Here is a 21,628-nt window from a genome sequence, read left to right as displayed (position 1 = left end):
AGCCAAAGACAGTCTAGAAGATCATGGTATTGGTATAACTTTCACTGATCCATTTTTAAATACTCTAAAAATTATCCTTTCTTTGGCAAGTTATTTCAGTGCCCAATTTATTTATTTATTTATTTGCTTCATTTGCCCAAATTGAATAAGTGGCAGTAATGTTGGCTCAGAAGTTTTGTTTAAAGGGAGATTATAAAAAAATAAAAAAATAAAATTTTTTTAAAAAATATGAAAGATTATCTTTGAAGATAGAGGTTTGCATATAAATAGGGGAGAAAAACGGCATATCTAGCCTTTAAATTCTAATTTTAGTTTCAAGTGTGACATTTAATAATATACTTAAAAATACATAACCATTATTGGCTTGTATCGAGAAAAGCTTTAAGTAATGCAGCCACACAAAAAAAGGGGGGGGGGGGGAGGGGAATAAGTGACTCAGATTATGGAGAACAGAACCAGATATCCAGTGCTGAGTTTTTACAAGGCAGAAAGAAAACTTTGTGTTTTCTATTTGTGTTTGTTCCTGAGCTTTCACTAAATTTAGTTAGGTTTACTTTCTTTGCTTTGTTCATAAAAAGTAGGACTGTACCACAGTTTACTTGTGAACATAAAAAAGCAGACAGTTTGTGATCCCTAATATAGTCCGAAGTTCTACATAAGAGAAATGACATCTTTTACTTTCTTTCTTGTAGTGTATCAGCTGCAACAGGAAGCTCCCCATCCTAGAAGAATGACCTGTACTAATGAGGTGGGTGTAATGACACTGTTACAATGAAATGTTTTTCATTTATTTGTTTCCCAAACTTGGACCTTCTTCATTGGCTTGGTTATTTGTGGAATTAACCATTTACAGTAGTTGGCACCATAACATTGCAACTTGAATGCATTTTTCTTACTTGAAATAACTGTCATTTTTCTTACTTGAAATAACTGTTTAAGGGACGGTCTGGGAACACATTATAGAATATGACAGCATAGTTTTAAGTGATGCTAATCTTCATTTTGTACATACATTCTTCCATTTTTTGTTTTATTTTTTGCTTTTAAAACAAAGTTTGAAGGCATTATGGAATTATTATTAATTTTTCCATTAAAAAGATGTAAGTCATGATGTAAAAAATAAGCAAAGGCATAGTTCACAAAAAGAAGGACATATGACAATATATAGGAAAAGATGTTCAATTTCATTAATAATAGAAATGCAAATTAAAATACATAAATCATTGTTGCCTTTCAGAGTAGCAGAAGTTCAAAAGCTTAGAGTATACTTGGTTAGTAAGCCTCTGAGGACATAGACACTTATATACTGCTGATGGGAATGTGCCATGCTACAATTCAATGAGAATTTTGTAATGTCTCACTTCACTAACCTTTGACCCACTAGTCCAAGTTATAGGGATTTACCCTGATGAATTATCTATACAAATATGGAATAACATATGCTAAAGTTTTTAGTGTAGGACTGTTTATAGTAGAATATTAGAAAAAAAATCTAAATGTCTATAAGGAAGGTTTCTATGAGATGATATGGAATGATATAAAATGTATATACAGTATAGTAAGTATGGTCCCTTTTTAGTAATAAAGAAAATAACTCTGCCTGTGTGGTTCAATGGTTGAGCATCGACCTATGAACCAGGAGGTCATGGTTCAATTCCCAGTCAGAGTATATGCCTGGGTTGCAGGCTTGATCTCCAGTGGGGTGTACAGGAGGCAGCCAATCAATGATTCTATCTCATCACTGATGTTTTTATTTCTCCCTCTCTCTTCCTCTCTGAAATCAATAAAAAAAAAGAAAAGAAAAGAAAGAAAGAAAAAAATAAAGGTTATTTTTGTAAAAGAGAAACACAGAAAGGATTAGCCAGAGATTGGTAAAATGTTTACCCATAAGGAGTGGGTGAGGAGCAGTGTTGAGGGTATACAGATGGGAGTGAGACTTCTCTGAGGACATGTTTTTATATAGTTGTGACTTTTGAATTATGCAAATGTTTCACATATTCAAACAACAGATTTAAATAAAAATGATAAAATGATCAGAACTGAACATAAATGAACCTACCCTTCCAGATAGGACAATGCCTCACTCAGAAAATATTTAATTGAACCAGGCAAATACTCTCTTTCAGTCTACCCCACTACAAATTCCTTAGAAACTTTTCTGCTGGGCCTTTCTTTATCTCATAGCCCACACACACTGCCATGAAAAGCTAGGGGAGATTAATTGGGGAGGTTATGGCCCCAGTGGGAGAACAAAGGGGCAAGATTATGTCGAGATGTTAACAGAAGGGGGAATGTGGAGTAACCAGGAAGGAAAGTCACAGTCTCTTCTGACAAATTGTGGCATTAAGGTCTTAGGTGTTTTATTTTACTTTTTGGATAAAGTGATGTAAATATTTTTTCAGATTTATAAAGTCCTAGAAATGAAAAGATAATTTAGTCCAACTCTTTTTACATATGAAATATTTTATAAATAAGGGACTGGTCGTGAGAGGCAGTTAGTCTGCTGGTAGAACTGGAACTCCAGACTCTGATTTTTCTTTTTCTTAATATTTGCTTTAATTTGTCACATACACAAAATGTTGAGTAATGTTTTGGACATTTGCATTAGCACAAATATCTTTCTTTTTTATTTTTCCAATAGGTAGAAAACAGACCAAAGTATTATGGAAGAGAGTAAGTATGGATTATCAGAAAACATTTTATAGATTGGAATATGTAAGAGAGACAGTTAAATGGGTGCTTTTAATAAAAATTAAGGAGGTATTCAAGTTTGGATGACTGAAATTATTTTTCTGATTATAAATGTAGTTATTCTAATTGGTGAAAACATAGAAAATAAAGACAAGTACAGAGAAGGAAGTAACATGGGGAAATGTATGCAAGAATGTTAAAATAAAGCCATGTAAGTAAATAAATAGTTCTAGATGTATATGAGGGAAACATTTATATTTGTGTTATATACACACACGTGTGTGTTGGGATATGGGTTGTTTAGTCTGTATTTATACTTTTCTTTATTTTTTAATTTTCTTCTAAAATTTCTATAAGTAAATATATGCCACCTAGAAATAATTATTAGCATTTTGAAGTATTACCTTCTAAAAATCTATTTTTCTAATTGATTTTACAAAATGGAGATATGCTTATAATTTTTGTAGCCTTATTTTTTTCATTTAATATTAATAATGAACATTTTTCTATTTTATGAAAAATGTCATAAATTTAAAATCCTTAATTTTTCTAAATATTAAAAAAAGGAAATATAGATAGCCCTTTGGGGAAAAGAATAAAAATCACCTATTATCTCATCATTCCCCAAATAAATCATTTGTTTTTTAAGACTTAATATCATACCAAATAATGTATATGGCAAGTGTTTGGAAATTGTTTAAAATTCTGTTTAAGTTTTCAAGACTCTTGTGAATAGAACATAGGCACTTATGAGTTTGGGGAGCCACTGGTGTTCTTTATGGTTGTACCATAATTTAGTTATTTCTCTGCTTTTGGCATTTAGGTTGCATATGAGTTATGCAATCATATGTTGCATAATGATGTTTCTGTCAGTGATGGATCACATATACAACAGTGGTACACCATGTACAACCTATATGTGTAGTAGGCTATACCGTCTAGGTTTGTGTCAGGCACTTTATGATGAAATCACCTAAAATGTGTTTTTCAGAATGTATCTCTGTCGTTTAGTGGTACATGACTGTATTATTAATGGTAACACCACAGGAAGCATCTTAGTGCATACAGCTTTTATGGGGTGGAAATTTTGGGTCAAGTGTTATGAATAGTTTTAAGGGGTTGTTAATCCTAAGCTGAGGATATTTTTTCCATTGTTTTTTTTCAGAGAGTGGAAAGGATGGGGGGTGGAGGGAGAGAGAGAGAGAGAGAGAGAGAGAGAGAGAGAGAGAGAAACATCTATGTGAGAGAGATGTGGGAGAGCCACATCAACTGGTTGCCTCACACAGGTGCCCCCACTGGGGCCAGGGAGGGAACCCGCAACCCAGGTACATGCCATCGACCTGGAATCAGACCTGAAACCCTCTGGTGTGGAGGCTAATGCTCTAACCACTGCCCCACACTGGCCAGGGCTATTTTAAGATTTTTAAAATACCATTGTCAAGTTTTGTTACAAAATTTGTTTTCTTGATGTCATTCTTCTTTATTATTATTATTTTTTAAATATATTTTTTTATTGATTTCAGAGAGAGGAAGTGAGAGGGAGAGATAGAAATATCAATGATGAGAGAGAATCATTGATCACTGCCTCCTGCACGTCCCTTACTAGGGATTGGGCCTGCAACCCTGGCATGTGCCCTGACAGGGAATTGAACCTGGTTCCTGGGTTGACGCTCAACCACTGAGGCATACTGGCCAGGCGAATGTTATGCTTCTTTAAATTGAGTTTTTTAAACAAATAGATATTAAATTTTACTGAATTATTAATTGATGACAGATAAACTTAAAATAAACATATCCATATGCTAATCTAAAGGTAGGGATAGGTTACCATCTTCTTGCTCCAGCAGAGTCAGGGTGGACCTGGTTCTGAAAGATTGAGGAATTTGTGAAGATCAGAAATTCCAAGCCATTGCTAAAACTAGCTGTTTTGTCATGATTTGAACATACCTATCATGGACTGTTTTAAGATTTAAATTGAGACTTATCATTTCCATGAGAAAAATCTCTAAAAAGTTGCCGCTTGCACCTAATAAGATTTCTAAATTATTAAGGTGTCATTTCAGAGCCTTTAAAATATATTATTCCAAATTATTCCAAATTCAAGAAACTGTTGTTTTGTTTTACCAGTAAAAGCTGCAAAGTTTCGGTACAGCAATAACTCAGTTCTATTATTTTGAGTTACTAAAAGGACATAATGTATGTTCTTTGTAATTTGTAAATCCCATACAAGTGTAAGGTGATTTTATATTTTTAATATTAATCATCAGTCACCATTGGCATAGTTTTCTTTTTCAGTGTTTTAGTTCTGAGTGTTATAGATGAATCTACTGTGTTTGTGTAAAGAGTGTGTTTATTCTTCTTCCCCCTTTTTTCTCTGTTAATCAAAAATAGGTTTTAGCAGGGAATGAAAGCGAGTATTACAGTTCATTGCTTTTGGCTTGAGAACCAGTGATGCAGATTATGCACATTATTGGACAATCATGCCAATTAAGGGCAACACAGGGTCCTGGAAAATTGCCAACATAGACTCTGAGCCAAAATTTTGAGAAATGTTATTATTATGAAGAAAGGAAATGGGACACATTTCTGTATATTTTTCATCATGTCCATGTGGTCAGACCAGCTGCATAAGAAGGGCATGTTTGCTCAAGAGAGGTGGTTGGTCTTCCTTTGGATGAATGTGGATTTTGGTTTTGTAATTGTTAAATGGATTGGGTAGCGGCTTTGGTGCTGTTTTATCACCACAGAGAAGCTGGCCAGGGGCCAGGCCCAGGGTAACACAAGCATAGTTAAACTCTGTTGAGTTTATAATCCCCTTTGAGTATATGGCAGTACTTGATCTCGAAAACAACAGGGAAAGGTGGGGATTTTGTTTTGTCTTGTTGCATTGAGAAAGTGGAAGACATGCAGTTTCTGAATTGACTTTGTTTCTCAGGTTCCATGGCAGGATCTCCCGGGAAGCCGCAGACCAGCTCCTGAGTGTGGCTGAGGGGAGCTACCTCATTCGGGAGAGCCAGCGCCAGCCAGGAACCTACACTTTGGCTTTAAGGTTGGTCGAGGACCTGTAATTATAACTATGCTTCATTTAAAACCCTCTTAATAGAGGGCTTTAAATTTTAAAAGCATCCAGCACGTAATTGAATTGGTTCTTGTTTTCTTGGGACCTAATTACCATTTTAATAGCTTTGAGGCCCTTAAAAAATTCCTCATGAATGGTAGCACTCACTAATTAAGAATTGAAGAACTTTTAAAGCATTTTTATTGTAGCTGCTTTCTTGCATTTCATTGTGGGTTCTCTCCCATCTGTCCTGCTGTGTCAGCTCCATCTATTTCTTGAATGAGAAAAGGAACTAAGAGAAAAGATCTTTGTAACTCATAAAATTAAAGCCACTGTCATTTCTCTTAGGTTGGCTTTTGGTTGAAGCAGTTTTTCTTGGGAGCTCTTGGCTCTTTCCTATCAGCTGAACTTTTTCAGCATTTTGTCTGTTCTTAACTTATAGTACCGTGCCCAGAAACAAGTATTTCCATTAACCCTGCAATACAGAACAGAAATATAATAGCATGCTTTTCCTTGGGTTTACCTCATGCCAGGCCTCTAACCTCGTTTCATCTTCACAACTCCAGGATTTATGGATTGTTACCTTTTCCACTTTACTTATAAGGAAACAGAGGAACTAGAGGCTGAGTAACTTGGCCAGGGTCATACATTTAATAATTCATGTAGCTGCTATTTGAAACCTGTTAATCTGGTCTGCATTGCTGCCTCTCCAAAGGCTTGGAATAATTACCCATTGTCTTTGTCCATTCATCATTTATTCATCCATTCTCCGGAAAAGCCTTAAAAATAGAAACTTTCTGCCCTGGCTCAGTGGTTGAAGCATTGGCCCGAGCACCAAAGGGTGATAGGTTTGATTCCCAGTCAAGGGAACATACCTGGATTTCGGGTTCACTGCCCGTCCCTCCCACCCCCCAGGGTGTGTGCAGGAAGCAACTGATCTATGTGTCTCTCACATCAATGTTTCTATCTTCCTCCTCTTCCCTCCTTTACTCTCTCCCTTCCAGTCTCTCTGAAAAGCAATGAAAAAAAATCTTCTGGTGAGGATTAAAAAGAAAGAAAGAAACTTTCTAAGAAAGAGGTCAAAGAAATGAAGTTTCTTTCTATGGCCACAAAGAGAGAATAGAAAGGTTATGTTATTGCTCAGGACTCTAATATGACATTCTAACTTGGTCACTTATGCCTGTGTGAGTGATCAGGGACTGCTCTTATTCCCACCCATCAGATTTAATATAAATCTTTCTGACAAAAAGAATGTTATAATTCAGTATTATTTCATACTGAATGCCGAATTAATTGCATACTTGGAAAACAGAACTTGTTATAGGACTTCATGGAAATTTGCTTTTGATGACAAATGATAAAGTGTAAGTCCCCATTAATTATTTAATTATATTGTGGGGGTTTTTTGGGTTTAAATTATGGCATACAGGGGGGAAATCTGGGCTGGGAATTCAAAGACCTCTTTGTGTTGCCACTGAATGAACTAGAAGACCGATAGGGGGCCGACCACAGAACTCCTTACAGTCAGTTTCTTCATCTTTCTGCTCCTCACATTTTACAGTTTTAGGATCTACATCACATTCCCAAAAAGTCTGGTCATCTGAGGGTGTGAGGTAATAAGCCTTGATGTCAAGGTTAGGGGATCTGAAGAAGGAAGAAGGAGGTACAGTGAGAGCAGACATAGAAATCTCCCCTTTGTTGCCGTCTTCTTACCTGCCCCCGAGGTCACATAGTAAGTTACAGAACTGGAATTTGAACTCAGTTTTGCCTCATTGCCAAGTTTCCATATCTTCCATCATGCCGTATTGCCTCTCAGAACATGCTGTCAAGCAGTTTTCCCTTAATGACACCAGCAGCCACTGGAGGGCCAAGGATTTCGTTTGGAGAAAAGTAGCACCCACATCTTCCAAGCTCTTCCTCATTTCCTCCCCCTCACTTTGTCTCATGCTCCCTATGCCTATGTTATCTAATAGTGAGGAGGACTTTTTCTTCTTGCTCATCCCACATAACCAAACCTAACAATTTTTTATTTCTTGAGTTTTTTTTCCCCCCTTAAAGTTCCCTCTCCTTTTCAACTGCAAGCCCCTTCCTGGACTAGTTCAATAACTGCCTAAGAAATCTTCCTGTATCCAGTCTTGTCCCTCTATCTTCCACAGTATTGTAAATGCCCATCAATCTTAAAATCTGATGCAGTGATCAGCAAGGTTGTAGTGTTGGGTAGGGCAAAAGGTTTCAAAGATCACACCTCCCCCCCATCACTGACATCTCTCCCATACTTATGGAGGCCTAACCCTAACCCTTCACTGATGATCTTTGAGATCATGTGAAGTATTACTCAGGGGAGTACGTGTTATGTATGTGCTGTCACATCACCAGTTTTCTGCAGTGAGAAAGGAGATCTCATTCCATAGCTGGAAGGTATTCTGCAGTTGAAATTTACTCGCCTCTTCACCATCTTCTCCCATATTCCATCTCAGCCTGAATTTCAGGCCAGGCTTTGTCTGGCTTTTTTGCCTTTGCACATGTTGACCCCTTGGTTCAGGTAAAATGACTGTTGCTCAGTGAAAGGGAGTATACAGACAGACATTTACATGGTTGCAGTGTGTAACTAAAGATGCTAGGCTAGGCATCAGAAAATAGTACCTTATGAAGAATGAGATGTTTGTTTCAAAGTGCCTTTGGGATTTTCTGTATGTTTTTGACAACATTTGGATTAGCTGTAGTTTAATGAGATATGGCAAATACAGTTATGTGTAAGCTTAAGATAATTTAAGAAGTTTGAAAACATTTTTTTATCATTTTCATAGTTTTAAAACTAATTCTTTACAAAATATTTTGTCATGTAATTTTTCTCACTAAGAAGAAAATATTACGTTCACTGTTGTGCATGTGGAGTGACAAATGAAAAGGGATAGGACTAGTGCATGTTTTCTGTGATCTTTTATTAAATGTTAAGTATATACCAAAGAATAACTTATAAGAAACATAAAAATTATTAAATATCGTGATTATAACTGTTACGTGGCCAGCATGTATTTTAAGAAGCAGCCATTGCCTTTGGAGTCTCCTGTGTACTGTGTATTCCTCCCCCGTCCCCCCTACTTCTTCCTGTTACTCGCACTGCAGCCTTAGCTGATGATTAGTCCCTGGTCTTCTTTATAAATTTGTATCCCCACACAGTACATTGTTTTGGACTTAAAATAAATGGAACATGTAGAATGTATTCTTCATTCTTTTTTCACTTAACATTATGTTCCTGCGATATATCCTTACTGTAGAACATGGCTATAGTTTATTTATTTTCACTGCTGTATAATAATCCATTGAATAATTATACTATAATTTTAGCTGCTTGACCTTATTGTGTATATTTAACCTCTTTGAGCTTTAGTTTCCTGTTTGTAAAATGAAACCTTTAAGAGTCTTTAATTAGCAGCATCCCACTTTCAAGAATCAAATTATCTTCAATTGAGAAGCCTTCAGCTCCAAGTGTTATCTGATACTCAAAAGCAAACTCTTCCTGCTTAAATAATACATTATTTAAGGTAATATTTCACATAATGAGAAATTCAGAAATGCAAAAGCATGGATGATCATTATCCCAGTGATGTTATGGAGGACTTGTGATCTTTCCATTTCTGGCCATTCACAGTATCAGCTCCTGTCTAAGGCTGATTTTCCTTGTGGTCAGAGGTGGCTGCAGGGGCAGAGTTGTGTGCTTCCTTCTATATGCTCTGTTCTCTCGTGCAGTATGCATCCTTCCCTTCAGGTTGATCGAGCCAGCGTTGGTCTCCCTTTTCCAACCTGGACCAGTGGGCCAGTAACAACCTGCAGGGAAATGCATGCACTGATTCTTTGTCCAACCAAAGACTTCATAAGTAACAAGAACAAAATATTTTGGGGGACCTGGGAAATGGAGTCAGCTTCTACTGGAAGATAAGGCTTTGGGAGGAGGTCTGGATGAATACATTCTGGTTTTCTTTTCTTGTTTTAAAAGAAGGAAGAAGGTTGGTGTGTGTGTGTGTGTGTGTGTGTGTGTGTGTGTGTGTGGCGGGGGGGTGCGCGTCGAAGTGGAGAATGTGTACAGTTATACTATACAGCATAGTAGGTATTCATTAAAGTAATTTCCATGCTAGACAATGAGGATCAATCCATGGTATAATTCTTCAAATATTTTAGTCTGATCAACTTCTTATTAAAGTAGCATATCCAGTTTTGTAAATAATAAGAAAATGTGGTATGAGTTCCATAGAAAGTCAGGTACATGAAGCCAGACACCAAAGTTTTATAAATTCTGTTTGGTGATGTTGTTTTGCCTATAGTATTTTCAAAATCTGATTTAAAATATTTTTCAATCTGACTTAAAATAATTTAATATTTTAAAGATGACATGGAAAGCCTAATTATGTTAATATTTTTAGCACAGTGAAATAAATCCATTTTAGTATTGACTAATATATTCCTTAAAATATTTATCCCTGGTATGTCACTGACATGTGTCAAGGCCTTTCATAGAAATCAGGGTCTTGATCTTCATTATTAAATTGGGAAATTAACATAATCTCCCAGATAACTGCATCATCAAAAATAGCATTTATTGAGCTTCTGTATTCTGCCAGGGACTGACCATCCAGATGGGTCAAGGAAGAAGGCCTTTAAGCTACTTCTTAAAAGTAGAGTAGAGAGTAGAAGTTTGCCAGATAGAAGGATAGGATGTGATGAAAATTAGCATTTTGGGAAGAACAAACAGCCAAGGCCGGAATATATAGAACAGCATAGAACATTTGGTGTATGGCAGGTTGCTGGGGTTTGGGAATACAGGAAGTGTGCCGGGAAAGCCTGGTATTTCATGCTTAAGAATTTGGACTTTATCTGTGGGCCATGGGAGTCAATGAAAACTTCTTTAGATGAGAGTGATGATTACATTTATAATTTAGAACTATCATTGTAGGAGCAATACGAATGAATGGAGCCCTGCCAGTGTTTTTAAGTGGTTAGAGCATCAGCCCATGCACTGAAGGGTCATGGGTTTGATTACTGGTCAAGGGCACATACCTGGGTTGCAGGTTTGATCCCCACCCCCAGTTGGGGTGCATGCTGGAGGCAACCAATGGATGTTTCTCTCTCACATCAATGTCTCTCTCTACCCCCCTCCTCTCAACTTCCCTCCCTCTCTACCTCCCTCCCTCCCTCTCTCTCCCTCTCTCCCCCTCCCCGCCCTCCCATTCTCCCCTTTCCCTCCTTCCCTTTCTTTCACTCTTTCTAGAAAATCAAGAGAAATATATCCTCAGGTGAGGATTAACAGCAACAAAAGAGAATGAATGGAGAGGGTGGTGGGAACTAAGTGGTACCAGAATTACTTAGATAATTAATTTAGTAAGCAGTTTTTTTTTGGCTATGGAGAACTGATCTTTCAAAGGGTTTCTAGATATCTTATAGATTTTAAAGGGTTCACTTTGAGGAGAAATGTTAGCTTAAAATTTGGCAATTTCTGTTGAGTCTGATTCATTTTACCTACTCTAAATTGGGAGAAGAAAAAGATGACAAGTGCAGGAGTCAATACTCCCAAATCCTGTATCTGGATATTCCAGGACAGAACTGGACATAGTCCAGGGAATGCTTTACCCACGGTGCTTGCACTCTCCTTGGTTTTAGGATGGCCAACCATCATAAGAATTATTTGGAAAAAATTTAGATAATGGAGAACAAATAATAATTTAAAAACTGAAAAAGCATAGTGTAACTCTGTGTTTGGACATATTTATTGTATGTCTGTTAAAAATATATTGTTAAATTCTAAAATATACATAGCCTAAGTTAATCTGAAAAATAAAATTCATTATAGAGGTCATTATGTATATTATTGTACTACTTACATAAAATTAGGTATCTATTGGGTATACTAGGTATATGTAAATAGAGAGATGTCAAAAGAATGATCACCAAAATGTTCATAGTGTTCATCTCTGAATGATGAATTTAAAGGTGATTTTTATTTCTTTGTAGCTTTCTGAGTGCCTGATTTGTTTGTTTGTTTTTTTTACAATGCATGTATAGATTTATTACAGTCGATCAAAGAAAATCAATAGGGCTATCTTCATTTTGAGAAGTATTTAAGACACTAACTGCATTCTTTAAGCAAAGTGGAAGATAAAACTTCCTATATCTCTGAAGATCTGACTCTAAGTGGAATGTATTAACTTATTTATTTATTTATTTTTAATATATTTTATTGATTTTTTACAGAGAGGAAGGGAGAGGGATAGAGAGTTAGAAACATCGATGAGAGAGAAACATCGATCAGCTGCCCCCCTGCACACCCCCCACTGGGGATGTGCCCGCAGCCAAGGTACATGCCCTTGACCGGACTCGAACCTGGGACCCTTGAGTCCGCAGGCCGACGCTCTATCCACTGAGCCAAACCAGTTTCGGCTGTATTAACTTATTTAAATAACTGTTCAGAATTGAAGAATTGGTCAGCCTTGGGGGCTATAGAGAGGGCAGTCATATGTTGATATAACTATACTGCATTTCCTAAAATCATTTGATCATGAGACCCTCTTTTCATGGAACCCCTCTGGAACACACTTTGAGAAATATTCCATTAAACATTTGATTTGCACAGTTTCTCTTTCTCTAGATTTCATGCACCAAGCAACCTTCTAATTAAGGCTTTCCATGTGTTCTACATGGAGAGAAAACTTAAAATATGTAAGTAGAGTATTAGGGGCTTTTGAGTTATTTCTCATTTTCAAGTTAACACATTAGAATTAAATGCTGCGGTTCAGGGAGAAAAGAAGGGGGAACAAATCTACGAGGTTTCTTCTATTTGGTAAGTTAAGAGAGACATCCTGCCGGCCAGTGTGCCTCAGTGATTGAATGTTCACCCATGCACCAGGAGGTCATGGTTTGATTCTTGGTCAGGGCACATGCCCAGGTTTTGGCATCCCCACCAATTAATGATTCTCTTTTGTCGATGTTTCTCTCTCCCTATCTCTCTCTCTCTCTCTTTCTCTCTCTCTCTCTCTGAAATCAATAAAAGAAAAAGAGACATCCTTCCCATTTTTTTCACACCTTTTTTTGATAAATAAGCTCCAAAGACTTCCTACTAAAGTGTTAAATTGATAGATAAAATTTAAGGGCTTATTGCCTCATTGATTTTTTTTCTTATTTCTGATTTTATTTTACTGAACCAGAAAAGATTTATTTCCTATTTAAAGAGTGTTCTGAAACATCTACCTATGGCACCCAAGCACCTTTTTTTATGTATTAAAAAATTGCAGGCTTGGCTTTGCATGCTATGAACACTTACCTCTTTTTTTTTTTAAACCTTTTTATTTTTATTTAGTTATAAATAACATGCCAACTTACCCATTTAAAGTGTACAGTTCAGTGGTTTTTAGAGCATTCAGAAAGTTATGCAACAAAGTCCATTTTAGAACATTTAATCACCCTGGAAAGAAACTCCATACCCATTTGCAGTCACTTCCTATTTCTCCCAACCCTCCTAGCCTCAGGGAACCATCAGCCTACTTTTGTCTCTGCAGAGTTATGCATCCTGGCTATTTCATACAAATGGAATCATATATATGTGTTCTTTTGTGACTGCCTTCTTTCCATTAGTATGTTTTTTAGGTTCAATCATGTTGCTGAATGTATCACTACTTCACTCCTTTTTATTAACGAATATTTAAATAATGTTCCAACATTTGCCTGTATGCCCATTTTGTTTATTCATTAGTTGATGGACATTTGGATTGTTTCCACTTTTTGGCTATTATGAATAATGTTGCTATTATAAATAATGCTACTCACAAGTTTTTGTGTGGACATACGTTTTTATTTCCCTTGTATATATACCTAGGAGTGAAAATGCTGGATCACATTGCAACTTTGTTTGACATTTTGAGGAACTGCCAAGTTTTTTTCCAAAGCATTTTAACCATTTTATAGTCCCACCAGCATTACAGTATATGATGGTTCCAGTTTCTCCTCCTCACCAGACCTTACTATGTCTTTGATTTCAACAGTGCATGTGACATCCTAGTGGGTGTGAAGTGGTATCTCATTGTGATTTTGAATTGCACCTTACTCTTGAATGGTACTTCATTTTTCAAATATTTACGCTCAATATCATTTTTATATACTGCTATCTATTCAAACTTCAGTTTCATCTCAAAAGTATGCATACAGAGCAATCGATTTAAAGCAACAGTAGATGAATCAAAAAAGTTGATTTATTATTATTATTTTTTTTGCATTTTAAAGGCACAGCATAAGGCAGATTCCATTAAGCATTTCATTTAGGGTGGAGTTGAGTTTCAAATACATTTGGGGGCTAATCAATAGGAACTTTGATCTGAGAGAGTTAACTGACTCAGTGGTTATCTACCTACTTTGCAAAGGGAATCTGGAATCTGACTTATAGACCTACTTGAAGGTACAGTAGAAAATATACCAGGTTCTCTTAACAGGTCCTGTTACTTGGTAACAAGATACAGCCCTAGAATGCATTGATAATGTGCCTCCTTCCCTGTGAATGATTTGTTACACCCAAATATTTTTTAATGGATTTAACCATTTTACAAATGTAATAATAGTTAACATTTACTGTATCAGGCACTGTGGTAAATACTTTATGTGAATTATCTTTCAGTATTTTCCAATACTTTTTCATAATTGGCATGCATTGAAAATTATATATAAGGAGATAAATGCACGAGGCTGATTAAGGCCAAGTATGACTGGCTGAAGGACTTAAGCATCTAACATTCCCGACCTCTGTAAAGGCTGGACAGGTTTGATATCTTGTAATCTGTGTCCTCGGTGGCATCTAGGTTGGAAAACTCAGTTTTAGCTGTAAAAGAAGCTTAAGTTGTATAGACTATATTTTTTGCATTTTACAGATAAGACCAAGAATTAACTTGCTTAAGAACAAAGAGCTAAGATATGGAGACTATAAGTTATTAAAATGAAAAACATCCTAAATCATAATAAAACTAGAGATCCAGTGCACAAATTTGTGCACGGGTGGGGTCCCTTTGGGTGGCCGGTGGAGATGGGCCCCAGCTCACACCCCCAGCCTCCCAGCCCTGCAGCCCCGCCTGGCACCCCGCCTTGGCCTAGCGCCACCCCGTCACCTGCTCCACCATCCCGCCTGTGAGGCAGTTTATCAGGGCCAGCCTTCTCGCTGCTGCCGCCGCTGCTGGTTGCCGTCTGTGGAGCGATTGGGCCCCTGCTTGCACCTGCCTTGACCTGGTGCCGCCCACTCACCTGCTCCACCATTCCACTGTGGTCCTGCTCTTGTCGGGGCCCATCAGGGCCGGCAGTGCCTCCACTGCCGTCCGTCCGCTGCCAGCATCGCGTCACCTGCCATGTTCCGCGCTGCCCCCTGGTGGTCAGCGCACATCATAGCGAGCGGTCGAACGACCACCTGAGGGGACAGTTTGCATATTAGGCTTTTATTATATAGGATATGCAGTACTTTACATAAGGAATGTGAGATAAGAGTAAACTCAGCTTTTAAATCAATGAGTTTTTAATAATGATTTTAACATGACTAACACATAACCATTTTTATAAAATACATACACCTATGTTTAAAGTCTTTAAGGATGAGGTTTACTCAACTAATTCTCAAGGAATAACTTTTCACCACTACCCCCAAAAGAGAAAAAGCCAAATCAGATATATATACTGTTCGGTTATTTAGCCTAAAATTCCATTATAAAATCATTTGGTGATAATTTGTACTTATAAAAATAATTTTGTAGTGAGTTTGGGTGACAGCAATGATAATTATGAAGATAATAGCATATTTACATCCATGTAATTTATTACATCTCTTTGATTATGAAAACACATGGATATGTTAAAAAATTTCAAGTAAGAGAAGCATATATAATAAATTATATTACTTTCCCACTACATACTCCTAGTTCCACTTCCTAGAGATAATGCCATTTATAATTATTTGATTGTCCTTCCAGATATTGGCCATATATAAAATATACATATATTTTAATGGCATGTATGTCTATTGTATTTTATTTTAGGTGATAATTGCTAGAGGTTGGCTAACCATAGCAGCAAAGATAATCTCTAGTGTTTGCAGGAGTTCACCCTATTGTCTCCCTGATGATGTAGCTATGTAATGAGCTGCTGATGCCTGACAGAAGCCATCAGTACTTCATTTAGCTTCAGCTGATGGTTGGTAGTTCAAGAACATGTTGAGCTGCATCCTGTGAGTTTAGCTTCCATTCCTATGATGGGGGTTGATGATTGGTGATAGAATATACAACAAGATGATAAAATGGGGCTCCTCTGTGATATAAGTGCAATTGTGATTTAATTTATTGTGGCTTGGAGTTTAGAATGCTGGTATGATTCGATTAATTGAGGGAATTCCTGTGAGAATGTTATATTTACTCTTTACTGCTCTGAAATTTTAGAATGAAGAAACTATTGCTGCTGTATTAGAAAATAATAAAATGCATTGAAATTTAAAAAATGTAAATTTGCTAGTGATTGGGGAAAAAACCAACAGTTTTTAATTGAATCTCAGAATATTTGGTTGATTTTTAAAGTGAACTCAGCCAGAATTCCTGGGTAAAGTCAGCGAATTACAGTGTATTGGTAAAGGCGCTTTCACATTTTTACAATGTGAACATTGGATGAAAGCTTTTCCACGTTTAGGAAGAAGGATCAAAAGTAACTGGGGAAGGATTATGCTGCTGGTAGGCGTTGACGTGTAATGTACTTGGTGTTCTTTGATCTGATAGCTCATGATAGGTTTAGTTGGTTACCATGGTTTCGTTTCATTTCCTGCAAACCTTCTTGTTGTGCTATTTGGAATAAGTGGAAAATAATGTTCTGCAGAAAAATTTTTGAAAAAGGGTTTCTGCTTCTCTTAGTTAAGATTATGCATTACTCTTTGGGAAATTTTCTGGATATAAGAGTATGTGAATAACACATGTGTTGACAATTGAATTTAGTAGTCCTGCAATATTAGGATTGTTATTGATAAAAAGGATAGCATAATTTACTTCAAAATGTAATACCATGTCATCAGTGCCATAAGCTTTTTTAAAATATTGGTATAATCCAGTTTATATGAAGGATCCTTAGGTCAAGTATGCTTTAATAAAACAAACTGTCGAAAGTAATTGATATGTCACAGTAGGGAGTGGATAGTTTAATATAAGGCACTCCTTACTTGAATAAAATAGATGTGTTTCTGAAAATGGTTGCAATTTGAAATGTAAATGCGCAAGAGTTCATAGCTGTTTTAAAAGATTATTTAGTTTTTTCCTAACATATATACAACACAGAAAACATTTAATGTAGAAAGCTGAAGGGAAAGCAAAACAATCACCTATAATCGTACTACCTAAAGACAGCAAGCACCGTAAGCATTGAAGTGTGACTCTCATACTTTCCTGGGTTAAAGAGATGGCTCCATACCAAGTATCCTTTCTATGGTATACTTTTAAAATTAGCTATATATCATGAATATTTTCCATGTCAGTAAATATGTGGAAAGTTTGCTATTTGAATTAATTCTTTGTAAGGTAAAGTTTTACATTGTAAATTAAAAACTCTGGTTTTCACTTACTATATTTACTTATTTAAATTTAGGCCCATCATAAACTTTTGTTTTTTATTACAATGTACAATATAGAAACTGTAAAATGCAGAAATGTAGGAAAAAGAAATATATTACCAGTCTCATTGGCCACAAAGTAAATACACATATACACAAATATTTTGGCAACAAGGTTTTATTGTGGTTTCTTTTCTTTTTTTTTTTTTTTTCTTGGAGGAAGGGATGGGGGGAGAGAGAGAGGGAAACATTGTTATAAGAGAGAAACATCAATCAGTTGCCTCCTGTACATGTCCTGACCAGGGATGGAACCTGCAACCTGGATATGTGCCCTGAGCCCACCTCCTTTTGGTGTATGGGGCTATGGACCAACTAACTGAGCCACGCCAGCCAGGGCTTGTTACTTTGTGTGTGTGTGTGTGTGTGTGTGTGTGTGTGTGTGTGTGTACACACACACACACACACACACACACACACACTGAGTGGCCAGATTATTATGATCTCTGAACGCATAATAATCTGGCCACTTGGTGTATATCCTGTATAATACAAGGCTAATATGCAAATTGTCCCCTTGACCAGGAGTTCGACCAGCAGGCAGGCCGGCCAACTGCCAATGTTTCCTCCCCCTGGCCAGGCTGGCTGGACCCCACCCATGCATGAATTCATGCACCGGGCCTCTAATATATATATAGAGAGAGAGTGGCCAGATTATTATGCATTCAGAGATCATAATAATCTGGCCAGTCAGTATGTGTGTGTGTGTGTGTATATATTCTTGGCCACAATCAAGTGTAGTAAAAAAAAATTATAATGATACTCTTCTGGGTGCTGGGGATACAAGGATGAATAAACAGTCAAGATCCCTGGCCATATGGAGTTTATCAGGGAGTGAGAGGATTAGACTGTAATGAGACTGTCCCATATATAGAGTTAAAACTGAGACAAGTGCTATGGAGGGAAAAATGGACAGTTTCATATATATTCTATATAATAAAAGGCAAATATGCAAATAGACCGAACTGAAGAATAACCGAACAGTGGTCGCTATGACATGTGCTGACCACCAGGGGCATGTGCAGAGCATGGCGGAATTCGGCTGCAGCGGGATGCAGGAGAGCGCAGGGCATCAGACCAAGGCAGGGCGCTGGTCACTGTCATCGGAATGAGCCTCTGGTGGTTACTGAAAATTCCTTGCTCCTGTGTGCCGCAGTCCTGCCTGGCACTCGCACCTGCTGCCAGCGCCGGCCCCGCTCACACCCGCTGCTGGCGCCCGGCACTGGTCACATTCGCTTGACACCGTCAGCGGGTGTGAGCAGTGGCTTCCAGCCTCAATCGCCCCTGAGGGCTTCTCCACCTCCCCTTGCTCCTAAGGGGTGTTTGGGGCAGTAGCCGCCGCTCGCACCCACTGATGGCGCCGGCCCCAATCACTCCGTGCCATCAGCGGGTGCGAGTGGGGCTGGTATCCTCAGCGTGAGGGAGCGGCAGCAGCAGGAGCTGGGCTGCCGGCAAACATGGGACTGGGGGCTGTGGCGGGAGGGGCCGGGCGGGGGTGCAGAGGATGGGCCGAGACCCACCCCTGTGCCCACCGCAGCCTTGTGGCCCACAGTTACTTTCAAGGTGCACGAATTTGTGCACTAGGCCCCTAGTATATGGATAATTATAGTAGAATTTTTCAAATTTCTGAAACCTGCCACGGATAGAGAGGTTTTCTTATCCGAAGAGATGTACCGGTATTTGGATTTGCTAAGGAAAGGGTAGTCATGGGAGTTCCCTTGTACATAAGTCACTTTTCCCATGCTGCTTTCAAGATTCTTTCTTTGACTTTTGACAGTTTGATTATGTGTCTCGGTATGGACCTCTCTCAGTTCACCCTGGTTGAAGTTCTTTGAGCTTATTGAATTTGGGTGTCAGTTTCTTTCCTCTGATTTGGGATGTTTTCAAGCCATTGTTTCTTCAGATAAGCTCTCTGTCCCTTCCTCTCATCTGCTAGGAGTTTCACTTTCCTTCCTTCATTCTTCTTTTCGTGGCTCTGTCTCAATAATTTGAAATGCCTTTTTTTCAATTTTGTTGAGTCTTCTGCTTGGTCAGGTCTGATGTTTAATATTTTTAATCGCTGTATTAATGAGCTTCAAATTTTGTTTTGTTCTTTTCTATCATTTCTATCTCTTTGTTGATCCTTTGGTTTTGTTCATGCATCATTTTCCTGATTTCATTTAGTTGTCTGTGTTCTGTTTCAGATAATTGAAATCCTTTAAGAAATTATTTTGAATTTTTTGTCAGGTCATTAATAGATCTGTTCCTCTGGGGTTGGTTTCTGGAGATTAGGCCGTGTTTCCCTGGTTCTTCATGATTTTATTTTATTTTATTGCTGAGTTTTATGCATTTTTAAAAACAGCCACTTATCCAAGTTTTTATAGGCTGACTTCATACAGAGGAAAACCTTCACTAATCAGCCCAGGTAAAGATTTGGGGGGCCAGGTAAAGATTTGGGGGGTGTTATGTGATTTCTCTGGGCTTGTGTGTTTGTGATTTGCCCATTAGAGTGGTTGCCAGTTTGTCCTAATCTCTTATACCGTCTGGTGTCTGTGGTACTGCAGGTTCCTTTTTACTCCCCTGGTTCTCAGTAGCCCCATAGGATCCAAAGTATGCCAGCTCCCTGTAAGCTCCCCAGATCAAGCAAGACAGATACCAGTCCCCTGGGCAGCTTTCTGCAAAGCTGGGCACATGTCCCACTCTTCTCCGTCCCTCATGAGGGAGAAGTAACACGTTGTGCACCTCCTCCTGATTAATAAATCTGATTGCACCAAATCAAGCCAACGTTTTTCTGGGGCACCCAGGCTCTCTGCTGTTGCTGCGAGCTGCCCTGCTTTCCCTTGCTTTCAGCACCCCCCAGCACTCAAACTGCCAGCTCCATTAGCACTCTAAATTAGGCAAGATGGTAACCAGTTCTTTGGGCAGCCCTCCGAAAAGCCAGAATTTTAGACACACGTTCCACTGTTCTCCCTGCCCCTCCTGCCAACACCCAGAGAGAAGCCACAAACCAAGCTGAGCTATGCTGACTTGAGGAAGGGGCAGTCGTGGATAAAATAAAACAGCTCTTCTCTCCTGTTTCAGTGTAGTTGTTCTTGGCGTTGTGCTTTCCTGGGGTGCTACAATTTCTTAAATGGTTTCTGAAGATCTCATACAAGAATTTTGGTCCATATATTATTGCTAATTCAGTGTCTTTAAGGGGAACAGGGACTGGGACTTCCTATTCCTCCATCTTGCTCTTGTATAGTATTTTTTATACACATGACCCTTATCAAATATACTGACTGGTTTGTCCTCCCTCCCACCCCTCCTTAAATTGTCCGGTGTACCCTGAGTCTAGGAGAACAGGTCTCTTATGAATATCTCATGTTGTCCTCAAGTTAAAATAGCTGCCCTGTGGCTCTTGTCATTGTTCTGAGGGAGTGTTCCTCCCTCCTCCTGATGCCCATCTGCTCCTTTCAGACAATTGTGTTAGCTTTTGGCTCTGCTTCTGCTTTCAGTGGTGGTCATTCTGCAAGCTACAGATTAACTCCTCTTGCTAGGTCTTTCAGAATTTTTCCTAAGGGTTGGAATAGATGTTTTCTGCCAGATTTTAAAGCTTGCTAAGAAATCTATCCACAATTTGGCATTTTTATTTTCAGGGATGGTACTTCCTCTTCAAGCTTTATACTTGGTTCTCTCTCTACTGAATATATTTCTGCCTGGTACTGATCATATGGTCATTCATTTCTTTTCTGAAAAAATCTCCACATATTCCCTGAGTATACCTAGGAACAAGGTATCAGTAATACTCTATTTACATGGCTGTCTGTCCTTATAAATGAATTGAGGTATTCCAGGGTAGGAATTAAGTCTTATCTTGGTTTCCTTGAACCTCATGCAGTGCTTGACATATAGTATATTGGGCTTATTTAATAAAATTGCATTGTCAGATTTAGAATTTTTCCCTATGATATAGTCCTTTCCCTATATAAGGAACTAAAAAAGCCATTTTCCCCATTCTATTTATTGCTCTTATCTAAGGATCTCTTAAGTGGACAGATATTTATGAGTGCTTTGTTGTGTTACTCTAAAAGATACATAACCCAATTATTGGACTTTTAATGACTTTTTTGGCCCTGTGGTTCTAAATATAAATAAGTACATATGGTTGTAGTTCAGAACATGGCTTTGCAATCAGACAGACAGTCCTGAATTCAAATCTATTTCCAGCACTTTCTGAATGACTCAAAAATATTAAATAG

The 21,628-nt window shown here is 38.0% G+C and overlaps 1 protein-coding gene across 1 annotated transcript in view; it reads left to right on the top strand.

Annotated features, from left to right (window-relative positions):
- The window catches only part of CHN1 (chimerin 1), a 151,115-nt gene that overhangs the window by 41,255 nt on the left and 88,232 nt on the right, over nucleotides 1-21,628 (top strand). Inside the window, exons 4-6 of the mRNA XM_054723345.1 lie at nucleotides 693-748; nucleotides 2,642-2,673; nucleotides 5,627-5,740. Of these exons, the coding sequence (XP_054579320.1) occupies nucleotides 693-748; nucleotides 2,642-2,673; nucleotides 5,627-5,740 (202 nt within the window). The remainder of the gene's footprint in view (nucleotides 1-692; nucleotides 749-2,641; nucleotides 2,674-5,626; nucleotides 5,741-21,628) is intronic.

The sequence above is a fragment of the Eptesicus fuscus genome, chromosome 11 (assembly GCF_027574615.1).
Source record: "Eptesicus fuscus isolate TK198812 chromosome 11, DD_ASM_mEF_20220401, whole genome shotgun sequence".
Lineage (NCBI taxonomy): Eukaryota > Metazoa > Chordata > Mammalia > Chiroptera > Vespertilionidae > Eptesicus > Eptesicus fuscus.
This window is presented reverse-complemented; position numbering and strand designations above follow the sequence as displayed.